Source organism: Trachypithecus francoisi, unplaced genomic scaffold, assembly GCF_009764315.1.
Source record: "Trachypithecus francoisi isolate TF-2019V2 unplaced genomic scaffold, Tfra_2.0 Lachesis_group11, whole genome shotgun sequence".
NCBI classification, from domain to species: Eukaryota; Metazoa; Chordata; class Mammalia; order Primates; family Cercopithecidae; genus Trachypithecus; species Trachypithecus francoisi.
The window spans coordinates 58,406,051-58,424,556 of NW_022681456.1; the positions used below are offsets into that span (position 1 = coordinate 58,406,051).

Below are 18,506 nucleotides of genomic sequence, written 5' to 3' on the forward strand. Positions count from 1 at the left end.
TCAACAATTCAGCAGTGATGATTTTTGAAAACTGAATTTATTAAATATTTTTTTCCTTCAGAAAAAAGAAATGCCACAGTTGAATAATTCTCTGGTTTGTAGAGATGTTGTTGCCTATACTAATTTTGTATGGCTTTTAAAAGATATGCTGTTAGCATCCTGTTATTTTCTATGGGGCATATTTAAAAATAAATCTCCAGAAGAGTGCGACTTTAATTTGCAGAACATATATTTACTTTTTAAAGGTTGAAAATTTAGTTAATTTTCCTTTTGAATTTAATTCATTGATTTATTCCCCCAACCACTGATTATGTCCATAATGTATAACATTATATGCTATCTGAAAAAACTTTCCTCAGTAACATTTTGTTTCTGAATGATGTTGATGGTATTCATAAAGGAAACTGCTGGTATATAAGGAAACTATCTAATATCTGAAATGACTTTGGTTCTCTAAATGTACTATAACTAAAATGGAAATCCATTCTCATTAGGAAATTAAAGAGTGGAACACATTTGTTATACATATGGATTTGTAATTAATAATCTTAAGACTTTATTCTACTGCTATCCATTTTCCATACTACAATACATTTTCTGAGTTAAAAACAAACATTAAATTTAGGTATCAGGAAAGAGTGTAGAGGATTCAATAAAGAATCAAACTGATGATAAGTTATATTAAGCAATAAACTATTCCTTTATTTTAACATTTGATAATTTCTTTTGTATATAAATGACATTAAAAGATTCTCAGAAGAAGAAAACCTAGGCTGAATGGATTAAAGGCTATCTGCTGAGGTGTTCTCCCCATTGGCTTCAGAAATGGATTTTCTGTCAAAATTGAAAACAAAACCAGAATAGTTAAGAGTTCAATTCATTTTCAATGGGAGGGAATAATCTGATTAATACTAAAACATTTTGATACATACGATTAGGTATAATAAGTTGTGGAGTCCCTAAAGTAAAAATAAAAGTTAATATTATAAAATGTTATAAAACAAGAAAAGATATTTCTTTGCTTTTGTGGCTTTTAGAATAAGACAATCAACTAATGAAAATTAGTTCGACTTTTTAACAAGAAAATGAAACCTTCCTACTCAATCCTACAGTACTTAAAACTCTTTACGATGCTTCCTACCAACAGTGTTATGTCAACAAATATTTCTTTTTTTTTTTTTTTTGAGATGGAGTCTCGCTGTGTCGCCCAAGCTGGAGTGCAGTGGCCGGATCTCAGCTCACTGCAAGCTCTGCCTCCCGGGTTCACGCCATTCTCCTGCCTCAGCCTCCGGAGTAGGTGGGACTACAGGCGCCCGCCACCTCGCCCGGCTAGTTTTTTTTTTCGTATTTTTTAGTAGAGACGGGATTTCACCGGGTTAGCCAGGATGGTCTCGATCTCCTGACCTCATGATCTGCCCGCCTCGGCCTCCCAAAGTGCTGCTATTACAGGCGTGAGCCACCGCACCCGGCCATCAACAAATATTTCTAAAACACCTCTTGTATTGAAGGCACAAAAGTCAAAAACAGACAAAGCTATAAAGTAGTTAACTTTATTTTTCCCACTCTTTCATTCCCAATTCAAGTCCCTGAAGAAAGGTAATTTGTTCATGTTGAATTTTTTGTATGCAGAACTATTCATCAACAATCTCATTCATTTCTGTAATGTTCCTTACTCCAAATATTTCTCAATGTCTTTTCTACATCAAACTTTCCTCCCCAGTTTACCATTCTAATAGCATCTAGCACTTCATTAGGAAATAATCTACTTAAAAAAATACTTAATTAATTTTTTGACTTTCTGCTACATATTCAGCATGATTCTAGCTTTGGACATAATGGTTACCAGGAAAAAATAAAATCCCTTTTATTGTGGAAAAATGAGGACAGAAAAATCTATACTCAATTTTAAAATTAAATAAGATGAGTAAAAATGATAATGTCAGAGAGCAATGAATGCTACAAAATATAAACTGGGTTAAATGATAGAAAATTTGGAACTTAATTATAGTAATAGCTAAAATGTATTGAAAAATTACTTTTTGGGAGGCTCAAATAATTTTGTGTGTTTAATCAAATGTAATTCTCTTAATCACCTCTTGAGTTAAACCATCTGATTCCAAGGTCTATATATATCACTGTTATGCTATATTTCCTATCTCAAATAAGAAGCAAACCAAGATAAAATATGTTTTCTAATAAAGACTGATCAACAAAAAAGAGAAAAAGTACAAGTCAAAAGTAATAGGACATAAATGAAATATAACTACACATGAAGTACATATAAAAATATAAGAGTATTTCATTGAAATGTGGATAAAACAGAAAATTTGCCACAGTCTTCCACAAACCCAAATATCCCATAATGATTAAAAAGATTAATCAGTAATTAAAATTTACACAGAACACACTTGCATCAGAACAAAATAGCTTTACAGAGAATGTCTCCTAAACATTCAAAAATTAAATAATCAGAATCTTATACAAACTGTAACCAAAATACTAAAGGAAAAATTATTTCCAAATGCCAGCTTTTTAAAATGAGGCTAATACAACCTTGAAGTCAAAATCAAGGAAAAATGCAGGAGGAAAATTATATGGCCAAGCACAATTCCAAAAATAAATGCAAAAAATTGTAAATAAAAAGTTAACAAGGATCTAGCCATCTCTTAAGGAAACCTCATGACCAAATTGGATTTATCACAAGAATGAAAGAATAACATGATATTGTATTACTGGGGCATCGCTTAACTCCTGGTATCTTTTGAAATTTTACAGTGTAGCTGTGTTATATTAGAAACCCTTTGATACAGTTTACAACTTTAAGACATTAAAAGGAAAGAAATAGCATTTCAAGAGATGGAGGAAAAAATTGTTAAAGTTAACATGTATTCAAATTAAAAACTCAGCAAAATAAGGAAAAGAGAAAACTTTTTTTTTTTTTTTTTTTGAGACGGAGTCTTGCTCTGTCGCCCAGGCTGGAGTGCAGTGGCCGGATCTCAGCTCACTGCAAGCTCCGCCTCCCGGGTTCTCGCCATTCTCCCGCCTCAGCCTCCCGAGTAGCTGGGACTACAGGCGCCCGCCACCTCGCCCGGCTAATTTTTTGTATTTTTTTAGTAGAGACGGGGTTTCACCGTGTTAGCCAGGATGGTTTCGATCTCCTGACCTTGTGATCCGCCCGTCTCGGCCTCCCAAAGTGTTGGGATTACAGGCTTGAGCCACGGTGCCCGGCCTGAGAAAACTTTTATAACCTGGCAATGAAGACCAATGAAAAACATACACAATGGTGAAACATTGTCTCTGAATTTAAGAATAATAGAAGGGTGTGTCTACTGTTACAGCTTATGCTCAACATTGCACTGGAGAAATGAATGAACTGTCTGTTAATATTTGTGAAATAAATAATGAATATAAAGATTAGAAGGAAAGAACAAAACTTGCATTATTTTTAACAGAAAAATGATTTGTCATATAAAATCCAAGAAAATCAATAAACTGTCAGAAATAATAAGACAGTTTGGTAAAACTGTTAATAGACTAATATACAAAAGCATTTACATTTTTTAAGCCAATAAAATCAATTATAAAATAAAATTCTAAAATATTTATAACAACAACAAATACATTACAAAGAAGAATATAATTTGATGTGCAAGACCGTCCTGTGGTACACGATGTGGAGATGGAAGATGGTTATATTGATGACTCTGACCCTGTGTAGGCCTAGGCTAATGTATTTGTATTTCAGTTTTTAACAAAAAGTTTAAACAGTAAAATAAAAATTGTAAGTGGAAAAAAGCTTATAGAATAAGGACATAAAGAAATAAAATACTTTGATATAGCTATACAATATGCTTGTGTTTTTTACTACAAAAGAGTCAAAAAGTTCTTTTTTTTTTTTTTCCTCCTAGGAAGTTGTTGTTTAGAATCCTAATTCTAGTTTAGAGGTGCGTTCTAAAGGATCTTGTCCATTGCCTTTTTCTAAAGCCAAGGAGAACCCCTGTCTTTTGGGTAACCTATTTGGTTTCCGCTTTGGAGGTGTATTCTAAAGTGTCTTCTCCCTTAATTTTTCTCCCAAAATTAATCTCAATTGGCTTGTCTGTGCATTTTTGTGAGAAGCTTAAACTTTCATTTTTATAGATAAATGAGAGACCTCCTCAGCTCTGAAGAGAAAGGACATTTTGTTACTCCCAGCTGCAAGCTGCCCCTTGGGTGACTGAGGGCTGAGTGGGAATCGTCTGGGTGGTTTACCCCTTTTGCCATGCAGTGGCCCTACAGGGAACCCTCAACAAAATTAGTTTTAAAAGACTCATTCAAGAAATGCATATGGAGCTGTTCACTTGGCATTTTTAGCCTTCTCAGAGGTGATAGGCCTCTGGAGAGAGAAACTGAGATACATAAGCGGGTGGAAATGACTCATTTGTAAAACACTGCAGTCTCATCCAAAATCAGCACACATTGATCTACCACACAAAAAAACCCTAGGCCACAGCTCCATTCCTCCTTTTAAGAAAAAAAAAGTGGGCAACAATCTGAAAATGAGGAAAGACAAAGAGAATGATCCACTTTGGGGTGCCCTGTTAGTTTTAGGGTGCCTCTCTGCGAGTGTTTGTGCAAAATGAAAAAGTTTGAGGGCATGCCAGGATTACTAGTACTCAAACTAGTTACATAATATGGTCTGTTTTGCACATTTTAAGCTGATGGGCAAATTACATCAAAGAAAAATTCATAGCCCAAAGGTCAATCTGCAACTCAAGAGTTCCTAAGTTCTCTACTTCTCTATTTTCTTTTCTGCCTGCTTTAAATCTGCTGTTACTTTTCTACTGAGACAAAACCCACTGTTTAGATCCAATCTTCTTCCTTTTTGTAAACCAGTGAGTTTGTATTAATATCTTATGGCTAGATTTCTGAAATAAAAAATAGGATCTTTCTATGATGTGTGTGTATGTGTTTATGTATTTTGTTATGGATTGTGGCCACAAGGTACCAAATTGGCTTAAAGTTAAGAATAATCATAAATTAAGTAAATAATAAGCCCACATGCTTTTCAAATTCACATGAATGTCAGGTCTCTGAGCCCAAGCCAAGCCATCACATCCCCTGTGACTTGCACATCCGCAACCCCTGTGACTTGCACATATATGCCCAGATGGCCTGAAGTAACTGAAGAATCACAAAAGAAGTGAAAATGCCCTGCCCGGCCTTAACTGATAACATTCCACCACAAAAGAAGTGAAAATGGCCAGTCCTTGCCTTAAGTGATGACATTACCTTGTGAAATTCCTTTTCCTGGCTCATCCTGGCTCAAAAAGCTCCCCCACTGAGCACCTTGTGACTCCCACTCCTGCCTGACAGAGAACAACCCCCCTTTTACTGGAATTTTCCTTTACCTACAGAAATGCTATAAAACGGCCCCACCCTTATCTCCCTTCACTGACTCTCTTTTCGGACTCAGCCTGCCCGCACCCAGGTGACTGGAAAGCTTTATTGCTCACACAAAGCCTGTTTGGTAGTCTCTTCACAGGGACGCATATGACAATGACTTAAGTAAAATCTTTTTTTTTTTTTTTTTTTTGAGGCGGAGTCTCGCTCTGTCGCCCGGACTGGAGTGCAGTGGCCAGATCTCAGCTCACTGCAAGCTCTGCCTCCCGGGTTTACGCCATTCTCCTGCCTCAGCCTCCCGAGTAGCTGGGACTACAGGCGCCCGCCACCTCGCCCGGCTAGTTTTTGTATTTTTAGTAGAGACGGGGTTTCACCGTGTTAGCCAGGATGGTCTCGATCTCCTGACCTCGTGATCCGCCCGTCTCGGCCTCCCAAAGTGCTGGGATTACAGGCTTGAGCCACCGCGCCCAGCCGTAAAATCTTTAATAAATAAACTGGCTTTAAAATTTTTGGTAAAGTAACATTAGAATTAGAACTGTAGCATTTTTCTTTCTGTTTATTGATCAAGTGAGTTCGTATTTATCCCTGGCAAATATTATAAGGTGTCAAAATTTTGCATAAGGGTTGTAAAACTATAAAGCCAGCCCAAAACAGAATAATTTTTGCTTGTGTAATTTTTGCTGAATAAGACATTTGGTATTGTTGGTTTAATGAAAACAGCTACGTACTGAATTATTGGTAAAATACTCATATAGTCAGCCTTAAGTTTATTTCTTGAGTAAACACCCACAATTCATAGGCTGTAAAAATGATTAACAGAGAAATAATTTTAAATGATATCAGTCTTTATAAATACACTAGGTGAACTGTTAAATAAATTAATGAAGTAAATGTAATAGAATAAATGTTTGTAAACACACTTGTCTAAAGTTTGTTTGAATCTAAAGTTATATTTAACATTGGATATTCATTAACTCTCTGGGCAATGTCCAGTTTGAAAAATGATAGGAAAATATTTTTTTAAAAATGTGTTCTTATTGAAAGGTAAATAATGTTTGTTTAATTCAAAGGTTATTTAAAAGTTATATGCAAAAGAAGGTAAAAGAAACCAGGAAATAAGAGAGACTTAAAGGAAGTTATACATATTAAGAGGTATTTTTGGTAAGAAAGGTTAAAAAATATTTTTGTATGAGAAATAATCTTGTGTGGTAAATTTTTGTCCTAAAATAAAATATCTAGTTGTTTAAGAAAGGGGGATGTTTAAGACAAACCTGAAAGTTCAAACTTTTCACGAATGGTCTGTGTAAGTCATAATAAGATTAGCCAAAAAAAAAAAAATTTTTTTTTAAGTTACAATTAAGTTGGCTATAATTAAAAGGAAATTTTAATAGTCTTTCTAGAAATTGGAGTTTGATATTAAAATACACTGATACAAGACTAAAAAATTGGTTAGCACAAGCTTTTATTAAAATGTTGACTTTTAATGCAAGACATTTTTAATTTTTATTTTTTGCATTTTAAATTCTGGGATACATGTGCTGAATGTGCAGGTTTGTTACATAAGTATACATGTGCCCTAGTGGTTTGCTGCACCTATCAATTAATTTTTAAATTCTATAACCTGTTTTAATTTTAATTTTAAAATTCTTTAGATTGATGTCACAGAAGTTCAACGTACGCTGTACCTTGCTGCTTTAGCTCCTTCTAACTTTTGAGAAGTCCTGGGATGGTAACTCTTTCCTTCAATTTTAGTTGGCTCCTGTAACTTTTTAAAATTAATAGTCTAAAGTAAGGGAAAGAATATATGAAAACAGGCAAGTAAAAAATCTTATAGGATCTGCTTTTGTTTGTATGTCTGTTTTATCTATATGTTTATATGTGTCATATAAAAGTGATATTTCACTACCAAAATATGCAAGAGCTCTAATTAATTGGCTTAAAGAGAAGTAAGTGCATATGAAACTAATAGAAGCTAACTCTGATACCTTTTAGTTCACATGACTTTAGTAATATTCATTCAGATTAATTTGGTAAATTTAATCTCAAAATTATCTCCAGTAGTTTAAAATCTCAAAGTCATGTTATGTTAAATTAAGTAATTTTTGTGTGTTTTTCCTCACTGGGAATTTGGGATGTTAAAAGCTAAAATAGCAGGAGAGTAAAAAGTTTTTTTTTTTTGGTGAAGTTTATAGAAACATAAGGATGTGATTTTTGCTAAAGAGAATATAATATTTTTGTTAGTTTAGAGGCTATTTGAGTATCTTTAAAATAAAGGAAACAAATACGCAGATAATACCAAATGGATGAAGAGAAAAATAAAAGGGTGGGGAATAAGAAACCTTTGACTATTGGGTGGCCATGTGGTCACCCATGTTAAGGAGCTGCAGCTGGACTGCACTCAGTTACTAAAGGTAAAGTTGCCAGTGCAATTTAGAGATGAATCATAGTCATACTCCCAGAGAGTTAGTTCACTGAATGTGTAAGAAAATGCAGACTACTAAGAAAAAGGCATAATGGCCGGGCGCGGTGGCTCAAGCCTGTAATCCCAGCACTTTGGGAGGCCGAGACGGGCAGATCACGAGGTCAGGAGATCAAGACCATCCTGGCTGACACGGTGAAACCTCGTCTCTACTAAAAAAATACAAAAAAAACTAGCCGGGCGAGGTGGCGGGCGCCTGTAGTCCCAGCTACTCGGGAGGCTGAGGCAGGAGAATGGCGTAAATCCGGGAGCCAGAGCTTGCAGTGAGCTGAGATCCGGCCACTGCACTCCAGCCTGGGCAACAGAGCAGACTCCGCCTCAAAAAAAAAAAAAAGAAAAGAAAAAGGCAAAATATTCAATCCCTTAGTTATTGTTATTTGTAATAGGTGTAATGAAAGTAAAAGAGTGCTGTGTTTGGCCTGAAGGCTGGACCAAATTCAGATGTAAGTTAGTTCAGGCCACTAACCTCAAAGCTACCCACAAAGGGAAAAATTAACCAAGGCCAGTAAAAATTACCTCTAAGACCTGCGGTTACTAAGAAAATAGTCAATGTTGGTGGGGGCAAAAGCAAGCAACTATTAAAACCAGAGGGTATAAAGTAAAAAAAATTCTTCCATTTTGTAGATTCATATCATCAGTTTCCTGAGAAACCTTTAGTATAATGGATTGTAAAAATAACTACTTTAAGGACAGTATCTTTAATTTTAAATGCTACCCAATGAAAGAGCATGTTTGGGTCAATGTAGGACCCGTATCTCACTATTAAACAATTGATGAGTATATATGTGATATGGATGCACAGGTTATTCCTGAGACAATGACCAGTCTAGTGGATTGGATAAATGCTACTGTAAGTTCTGTTTACCCTGAGAAGGAGACTGCCCAACTCTTCCTGTAAAATGCCAAGTGGAGGATCCCAGATGAGGCAGCTGAAATGCTTCATATGCAAGCCATGTGGAACTGGCTTTATGATGATGAGGATATTCACCCACCAAATATGCCTATTACCAAGGTCATGGTAAATGCTGTGCTTAAGGGAGCTCTTTTTACAGGGCACCCCAGATGACATTACTCCTATAGAACTGAACAACTGTTTGAGAAAACTTATCAAATTTGCTTTCCCTCATGGGTCTCAGAGATGCTAATAAAACATTAAGGTAATTAACAACAAAAAAGAGAAAGGTAAAAGGGAGTCAAAGGACTCATCTCAGAAGAGTGGAAATCTTTAAATGGTTATTAATAAATGAAATAAATAAAAATGAAAATTCGTAGAGTTCAAGGTCTTTACAACACTATCAAAGACTGGGTGGACCAAAGGCAATCACTGCCGATCCTCCAACATTAAATAGCACCACACCAGTGTTCTGCATTTGCCCCCAGATTGGGGAAATTTAAGAAAAATCAAAGGACAGACATTATAATGAGAAAGCTGACATTGCCTGGGGCACTGTTGAGGCAAATTTAGATGAAGATTGACAAAAGAGACTGAGTTCCTTGGCCTAATTCCCTGCTGGGAACCTAAATACATACTCATCAGTAAAGGTAAAATGGTCTAGTGGTAGAGAAGAAAAATTCCTAGGACCAGAACGTAAAAATGTAAAGCTTGATAGTATTATGAGATTTGAAATGTTTAAACAGGCTTTATGTAAGGTAGTTGTGACCTCCTTTACCTACATGTCTTATGAAACTGGGTATTAGATCTCACTGGGGATGTTTCCCCTATGTAATACTATAAATCTGAAGGCATGAAAATCTGCCCTTTGTGAAATGTTAATTGGATATGCTAAAAGAACTAGTAAGGCTGCCCGAGCCCACGGAATATAGGGTAGAAGCTGAGTGGTGCTCAGGACAAATCCTCCACTTGATAACTCCTTATGGAGCATTTATTGGGGCCTATGACAAAAATCTGTGAGCATTTCTTAATGACAACTACGAGGACTGTGGACTAGAGAATTTCCACTTATGGGGCTTTTACTGCCTTGCTATGGGGTGTTAACTGAAGCTACCCTTGTGTTAATATAAATAATGGTGCCCCCAAAATGTTATGATAAATTAAAAATGGTTTATATAGGATCTTGCTACCTGGGGATACAAGGAGGAGGTCATGACCAGGAGGCCTCTTTTGCCCCTAGGTCTCACTCTATGTGAGGAGCTGCTAGATTCTACAGTTCCTGATAAACAGCTCTCATCTGACAAGAGCTTCTTGGCTTGTGAATAGAAGTTCCAAGGTGAACAAACAGCATCTTATTTGGAGGGCTGCTTCTCTGGTTAAAGAAGAGGCAAGGAAATCTTTTTCTTTTGAGTGATTTATGGTTTAAGTAGTTGGGTAAAGTACACTTTTGTGAGAAAATTTACCTTTCTCTCTACCTGAGTTCTCCAAAATTCAAAAACAGTTCCTGAGTATTCTGATTTTATGACAATATAGTTATTTGCATAAATCTACTAAGAGTTTTCTCTTTTCAAAAAGCACAATAGAAGACACTGGTTATTTTACCAAGGCTTTAACTAGAATAACGTATGTTTAGGTAAAATTACAGCAAAGCCAATTTGAAAAAAGTCTATATGGCCAATCAATTCTTGTTGCACTTTATGCGAATGATCAGGCCAATAATAAACCTAAAACTTAACTTTGCACACAAATTGGTTTTACTACAATTTCTCTTTAGTAGTAAAGGAGGATTAGAGAAAAAGGTAAATTGTTTCAAAGGAAAACTGTAAAACTTGTTACTTGATTCCGGTGCTGACTTTTGTTGTTGAGTGCAAATTGAATTATGAATTATCTCTTGGCTACAGTGATCCTCTACAGAGTACCAGGTTATAATTTTTTATGTTTTTAGTTAGTGCTCTAGTGGAATAGTTTCCTTTTTCTGTTCTAACACACACATTCTTTTTTAATTGTCAAATTATTAATGTGATTTATCGCTCATGGTTTTACTTCTTCCAGGAAAACCAGAATCATGGCATTCTGAGGACTACAGATGATTTGACAAAACCTGCAAATCTTCCTCATTTGGAATCCCATTCAGCCTGATCTGCTTTTCATTGCATATGCTCTGTTGCTAAAACAATACAAACACCCTCCCTCTAGGCCCAGGGACTATTGTGCAAGAGGTGGTTGCATGAGATTACAAGGGCTGGTTTTGAGGGATATAATTAGTTCAGTTCTTCTCAATCAAGGATGGGTACACAGATGCCTAAACAGCTGGTAAAACAGGGACTTTGCCTTCTGAGCTGTTATGTGGCACCTTTTAATCCATTCTAACCATAAGTAATTTGCTGCTTCCTGTAGAATTAACAACAAATTATTACTGAAAGAATATAAAGATACCCATGACAAAGCCTCCTGGGTATAATACTACCAGTTGTGAGATTTATGCAGATAATTATATATAAAAAATTTTTATCAGACACCTTACTAAAGACAACAAAAAGAAATGTGGCACAACAAAAATCTCTAAATTCCTTAGCTTAAAAAGTTTTAATAATGCTTATGTTTTGTGTAGCTAATTGCTGTTAAGTCTGTAACTAAAACCAAGATTATAGCAGCTCAATGTATAGAAGGTAAAGGTAAGTCAATTTTGTATCTTCACCTTTGTGTTTTTGTTGGTTAGCTTGTATATTACTTTAAAAAATTTAACAGTTAGTAAATGCCTGTCCATGTCCATTCCCATCTGGGCTGTAACATTTAAATTGGCTATAAGTTTTTGGATCTAGGTCCTTTGGAAATAGGGATTCCGCTGAGGGACAGGATGAACCTGGGGCAGGCAGCCATGCCACCCTGGCAACACTATGGGATAAAGTAAATGTTTACTGGCCGTTGATTTTGCCTCTGGCAAATGTTGGCCAGAAGGAGGATAATGTAAACCAGAACTAAAATTTTAAGTCCCCCAACCATCTGAATGGACCCCTACTTTTGGCGAAGGGCATTCCAAAGTTAACCTGAAAAACTAGTTCAGGCCATGATAGGAAAGGGGAGGTCAGACATGTCCCGTTATACCTTCCTCCCTTTTTGGAATTCAGAAAAAGCTTTCTAGCATTAACACCAATACAGATCTTAAGTCTAATAGAAGAGACTCTTTCAATCTGATAAGAAACATTTGCAATCTAGTCTCTCAGAAGCCTGATACCTTGAGGTTTCATCTACTTAATAAACCCTTGGTCTCCACAACCCCTTATCTTAACCCAGCTATTCCTTTCTGTTGATTGTAAGCCTTTAGACAATTACTTAACCAATTGACAATCAGAACATCTTTGAATCTACCTTTGACTTTTGATTTGCAAGCCCCACTTCCAGTTGTCTTGCCTTTCTGGACAGAACTAATGTATATCTTGCATGTATTGATTGATGTCTTATGTCTCCTTAAAATGTGAAAAACAAGTTGTAGCCTGACCACCTTGGACACATGTTCTCAGGGTCTCCTGAGGGCTGTCTCACAGGTCCTTGGCCACTCATATTTGCTCAGAATACATCTCTTCCAATATTTTGCAGAGATTGACATTTTGTTGACGCATGGCTCCATTTTTTTTCCTCTGGTCTCACTGCCCAAAATTTATACTTTTAGCCTTTAAAAGCATATTTGTTTTGAGAATGAAAAAGTTGATCATGAAAGAGAAACATGTTAGTTTTAAATCATAATTACTTTGAACATTGACTAACAAATTACTTCAGAATGGATCACTATTCTAATAACTAATAAAAGGAGGTCAATGAAAGCAAGTAAAAATAAGAAGCATTTCAACCCATAGTTATTTTCCATGCAGCAGCAAATTGAATCATGGTTGTACCTCCTTCCTTTATGCTCTTTAGCTTCAGAGGGAGAGTAATCAGTGAAGAAAGCAAGAATCATCTGAGTTTAAGTATTAAAATTTATGACAAATTATTTATATAATCAGATAAAAACAATCAAATCTTGTCCCTAATTTGTAAACTTGAGAAGCCAAATTTTAAAACATAATAAATATATGGAAATTTTACTCTCTAAATATAATATTATTATTATTTTTTGCTTACTGCAGAGGTTCTTTACACATCTCTCTTCTTTCGAGCAGAGAGAGCAAGATTCTCCTTTAGTGTAAGGAGGCATATTTGCAAAATTTCCTCTGTAAAAAAGAGAAACATTGATTAGTCAAGTGGCGGTTCATTTCTCCAATTTTTTTCATGCATGTATGCAAGTTGTTTTAGTCATTCATTAAGTCATAAACGTTGAAAACGAAAAATAATATGTCTCAATTTTATTTTCATTTCTTTTGTTAAAATAAACTATTAAAACAATTCCTTACAGGATGAACCACATGGAAGTTCTATTCTTGAATATTCTATAGAACAATAATGAGATCTGGACCCAGTGTAATTATGCGTATGATGGTTGCAAAGTTTTTGTCATAGATAGTATGACTATTTCTTCATTTGGTACATGAAATAAGTAATATTTAAATTACAAACTAAACATGTGTTTCATGTTTTAATTTTAAATTATAATATCATAGTCCTTATCTAGTTCTATTTGATGATGTATGACTTGACAGCTATTATGCCTGATTTTTTTTTTTTTTTTTGAGACTGAGTCTAGGTCTGTCACCCAGGCTGGAGTGCAGTGGCCGGATCTCAGCTCACTGCAAGCTCCACCTCCTGGGTTTATGCCATTCTCCTGTCTCAGCCTCCCAAGTAGCTGGGACTGCAGGCGCCCGCCACCACGCCCGGCTAGTTTTTTGTATTTTTTAGTAGAGACGGGGTTTCACCAGGTTAGCCAGGATGGTCTCCATCTCCTGATCTTGTGATCTGCCCATCTCGGCCTCCCAAAGTGCTGGGATTACAGGCTTGAGCCACCATGCCCGGCCTTATTATGCCTGATTTTTAATAGTATAAGTCAAATTTTTCAAAGGCTCTTTATCTTCTATCTGTGAAAGACTTAAAAAATGTGTTACTTAGAGTACACACATAAAAACATAACAACATGAGTAGTATTCTGTTAAAGAATATGCCACAATTTAGTTATATATTCTTCCATTTATGGGCATTTGGGTTGGTCAAGTTTTTGGTCACTACCAACAGGGTTGCTATGAATGTTCAAAGCATTCATACATACATCATTACAGGGACACAGATCTAACAGTGCGTGAGAATACCATAGCCTTCACTTTGTCCCCAGCATTTGGCATGGCCACCCTCTAGCCATTCTAATAGTGGTGTGGTGGTATTTATTGTGACCTTAATTTGTATTTTTTAAATGACTAATGATGTTGAGCATTTTTATGTGTATATTTGTTACCTACATATCTTCTTTGTATTAAAAAAATTAAGATTGAGTTGTAAGTTTTCTTTATGTTGAGTTGTGAGAGTTCTTCCTATATTCCAGGGTACATCCTTTATTTGATGTATGTTGCTGTTATTGTTGCTGTTTACAGACTTTCTTCCAGGTGGCTTGTCTTTTCATTCTCTTAACAGTGTCTTTGAATAGTAGTTATTTTTAATTTTAATGACATTAAATTTATATATCATAGTTTTAGTGTGGTAGTTTGAAAATCTTTGGCTATCTGAAGGTCATAAAGATTTTTGTTCATCTTTTCTTCTAAAATTTCTGTAGTTTTAGATTTTACATTTAGGTCTGTTGATATAGTTTGGCTCTGTGTCCCCACCCAAATCTCATATTGAATTGTAATTCCCATGTGTTGAGGGAGGAAACTGTAATCCCCACGTTTAAGGAGGGAGGTGATTGGATTATGGGAGTGGTTTCCCTCATGCTGTTCTTATGATAGTGAGTTCTCATGAGATCTGACGGTTTTAAAAGTGTTTCAAAATTCCTCCTTTACTCTTCTCTCTCCTGCTGCACTGTAAGGAAGGTGCTGGCTCCCCCTTCACCTTCTGTCATGATTGTAAGTTTCCTGAGGCCTCCTCACTCACGTGGAACCATGAGTCAATTACATCTCTTTCCTCAGCTAAAACGGGCTGAGGTACAACTTCAGCTGTTGCTTCAGAGGGTGCAAGCCCCAAGCCTTGGTGACTTCAATGTGATGTTGAGAGTAGCAGAAGGCAACCAAATGCCTAGGCAGATAGGGTTGGGTCCCTGGTGAAACCCCACCTTCAAGCCAAAGACAGTTTATAACCTGAAAGCCAAGCTACAAGTTAAATATTTGGACTGGATTGAGAACTTGTTTTCTTGTTTGGTGCACTTTCCTCTGATTGATACCCACCCTTCACCTATTTTACATATACCAACCCTTTCCTAATTAGTTTTCTACACTGTTGTGGCCATCTTTGAGTGGTGTCTTCACTTTTTTTTTTTTTGGCATATTCATAGACCAATCAGCACATACTCTTCATTCTAAGTCCATAACCAGCCACAAGGGGGTACTTTCCAGCCTTTGGGTAGGGGAACCATTCCCTTCCTGCCACATTTCTCTTTGTTGAGAGTTTCTCTTTTGCTTAATAAATTCTACTCCACTCACTGTCCAGTAGCTGCACACCTAATTCTTCCTGGTTGTGAGACAAGAACTCAGACCTATCTGAGCTAAAGTGCAGAAAGACTGCAATGTGTTGGGCCTGTGGGTGCACAGAAGTTAAGAACTGAAGATTGGAAACCTCCACCTAGATTTCAGAGGACATATGGAAATGCCTGGATATCTAGGCAGAAGTCTGCTGCAGGGGCAGAGCCCTCATGGAGAACCTCTACTAGGGCAGTGTGGAAAGGAAAGGTGGGATTAGAGACTCCACACAGAGTCCCCACTGGGGCACTGCCTAGTGGAGCTGTGAGAACAGGGCCACCATCCTCCAGACCTCAGAATGGTAGATCCAATGGCAACTTGCACCATGCACCAGGAAAAGCCACAAACTTTAAGTAGCAACCCGTGAAGGAACTGCCCAAGGCCGTGGGAGCCCACCTCTCGCATCAGCATGCTCCCGATATGAGACATGGAGCCAAAGGAGATTATTTCAGAGATTTAAGATTTAATGACTGCCCCACTGAATTTTGGACTTGTGCAGGGCCTGTATCCCCCTTGTTTTGGCCAATTTCTCTCATTTGGAATGGGAGCATTTACCCAATGCCTATATCCCCATTGTATCTAGGAAGGAACTAACTTGTTTTTGATTTTACAGGCTTATAGGCAGAAGGGACTTGCCTTTTCTCAGATAAGACTTTGGACTATGGACTTTTGAGTTAATGCGGAAATCGGTTAAGACTTTGGGGAACTGTTGGGAAGGCATGATTGGTTTGGAAATGTTAAAAGACATGAGATTTGGCTTTTTTTTTTTTTTTTTTTTCTTTTTGTGGAGAACGGGGTCTCGCTGTATTACCCAGGCAGGTCTCGAACTCCTGGGCTCAAGCTATTCTCCCGCCTCTGCCTCCCTGAGAGCTGGGATTACAGGCGTGAGCCACCGCGCCCGGCAAGACATGAGATTTGGGAGTGGCTGGGGCAAAGTGATAGGGTTTGGCTCTGTGTCCTCACCCAAACCTTATCTCTAATTGTAATTCTTATGTGTTGATGGAGGGAACTATAATCTCCATGTGTTGAGAGAGGGTGGTGATTGGACCATAGGGGGTTTCCCCCATGCTGTTCTCATGATTGTGAGTGCCCATGAGATCTGATGGTTTTAAAACTGTTTGGAAGTTCCTCCTTTTCTCTTCTCTGTCTTGCTGCACTGTGAAGAAGGTGCTTGTTTCCCTTTTGCCTTATGCCATGATTGTAAGTTTCCTGAGGCCATGTAGTCAATTAAACCTGTTTCCTTTATAAATTACCCAGTCTTGAATATTTCTTTATAGTAGTATGAAATGAACAAATACATCTACAATTCATTCTGAGTTAATTGTTGTCATTGTATAGATCCAAGTTACTTTATGGATAACTAATTGTTCCAGTATGATTTATTAATTTTTTTTCACTGAAATACCTTTGTGCATTTCTGAAAAATTAGTTGAAAATATGCGGTCAGCCATGTGTGGGTCTATTTCTGATCTCTGTATTCTATTCCACTAATCTATTTGTCTAATTTTTTGCAAATACCACAATGTTGGGATTATTTTACAGTTTTTTTTTTTTTTTTGAGACAGAGTCTTGCTCTGTCGCCCAGGCTGGAGTGCAGTGGCCGGATCACAGCTCACTGCAAGCTCCACCTCCCGGGTTTACGCCATTCTCCCGCCTCAGCCTCCCGAGTAGCTGGGACTACAGGTGCCCGCCACCTTGCCCGGCTAGTTTTTTGTATTTTTTAGTAGAGACGGGGTTTCACCATATTAGCCAGGATGGTCTCGATCTCCTGACCTCGTGATCCACCCATCTCGGCCTCCCAAAGTGCTGGGATTACAGGCTTGAGCCACCGTGCCCGGCCTATTTTACAGTTTTAATAACTTTTGAAAACCATGTTATTAGCACTTGAAAGCAATAGTATTAGCCCTTTAAATTTATTCTATTTCAGGTTGTTTTGGTTATTCAAAATTTTTGTGCCTCCACATGAATTTTTTGATCAACTTGTCAATTTATACAATAAAAGCTGGGATTGTCTTGAATCCATAGATCAATTCAGAAAAAAAAAAAAAAAAAGACATCTTAAAAATACTGAGTCTTCTAACTCATGAACAACGTCTATCTCTCTAATTATTTGTGTCTCTGTTAGTTTCTCTCATGATATTATGCAGTTCTCAGTACATGTCTCTTTCTTTAGATAATTTATATGTTTGATGCTATTTTAAATGATATTTTCACTCAATTTCTGTTCGTTAATTGTTAGTATGCAGACATGTAATTAATTTTTGTATACTTATTTTGTATCCTAAAAGCTAAACTTATTAGTTTTAGATGAGTTTTGGTAGATTCCAGTGGATTTTCTATAGAGTAGCAATCAGCACAGTATGGCCCAGAGGCCAAATCTGTCCTGTGGTCTTTCTGTATTTTATATTTTATCTGTTTTATGCAGCTGTAAGCTAATATATATATATATTCACATATACACACACATATATATAAAATATATATTATAAACCATATTTTTAACCATATATATAAATATAATATATGTTATATATGGTTAGTATAATGAGATAATTGAATATATGGTTTAAAAAACATGTATAAAACCATATATAAAATATATATTATATGATATATAATGTATATTATATATAATGTATGTAATAAACATTATATATTTTACATATATATGCCAAGGACATGAACTCATTTCTTTTTATGGCTGCATAGTATTTCATGGTGTATATGTACCACATTTTCTTTATCCAGTCTATCATTGATGGACATTTAGGTTGATTCCATGTCTTTGCTATTGTAAATAGTACTGCACTGAACATACATGTGCATGTATCTTTGTAATAGAATAATTTATATTTTGGGGGGTATATACTTAGCAATGGGATTGCTGGGTCAAATGGTATTTCTGGTTCTAGATCTTTGAGGAATTACCACACTGTCTTCCACAATGGTTTGACTATTGTGGAGTTTATATTCCTACCAACAGTGTAAAAACATTCCTGTTTCTCCACAGTCTCACCAGCATCTGTTGTTTCTGGACTTTTTAATAATTGCCATTCTGACTGGCATGAGATGGTATCAAATTATGATTTTGATTTGCATTTCTCTACTGACCAGTGATGTTAAGCTATTTTTTTGTAGTTTGTTGGATGCATAAATGTCTTATTTT

General features: G+C 36.4%; 1 protein-coding gene across 2 annotated transcripts in view; it reads right to left on the reverse strand.

Annotated features, from left to right (window-relative positions):
• Positions 1–532: 532 nt before the first annotated feature.
• Positions 533–18,506, reverse strand: part of GLIPR1L1 (GLIPR1 like 1) — a 39,946-nt gene continuing 21,972 nt past the window's right edge. Inside the window, exons 4-6 of one of the 2 annotated variants that reach the window (XM_033221236.1) lie at positions 12,870–12,958; positions 933–959; positions 673–834 (exon numbers count right to left, since the gene is read on the reverse strand). In XM_033221236.1, the coding sequence (XP_033077127.1) occupies positions 743–834; positions 933–959; positions 12,870–12,958 (208 nt within the window). In that variant the 3' untranslated portion in view covers positions 673–742. Of the gene's footprint in view, positions 835–932; positions 960–12,869; positions 12,959–18,506 lie in introns of both variants that reach the window. The other variant, XM_033221238.1, reaches the window with a different exon arrangement.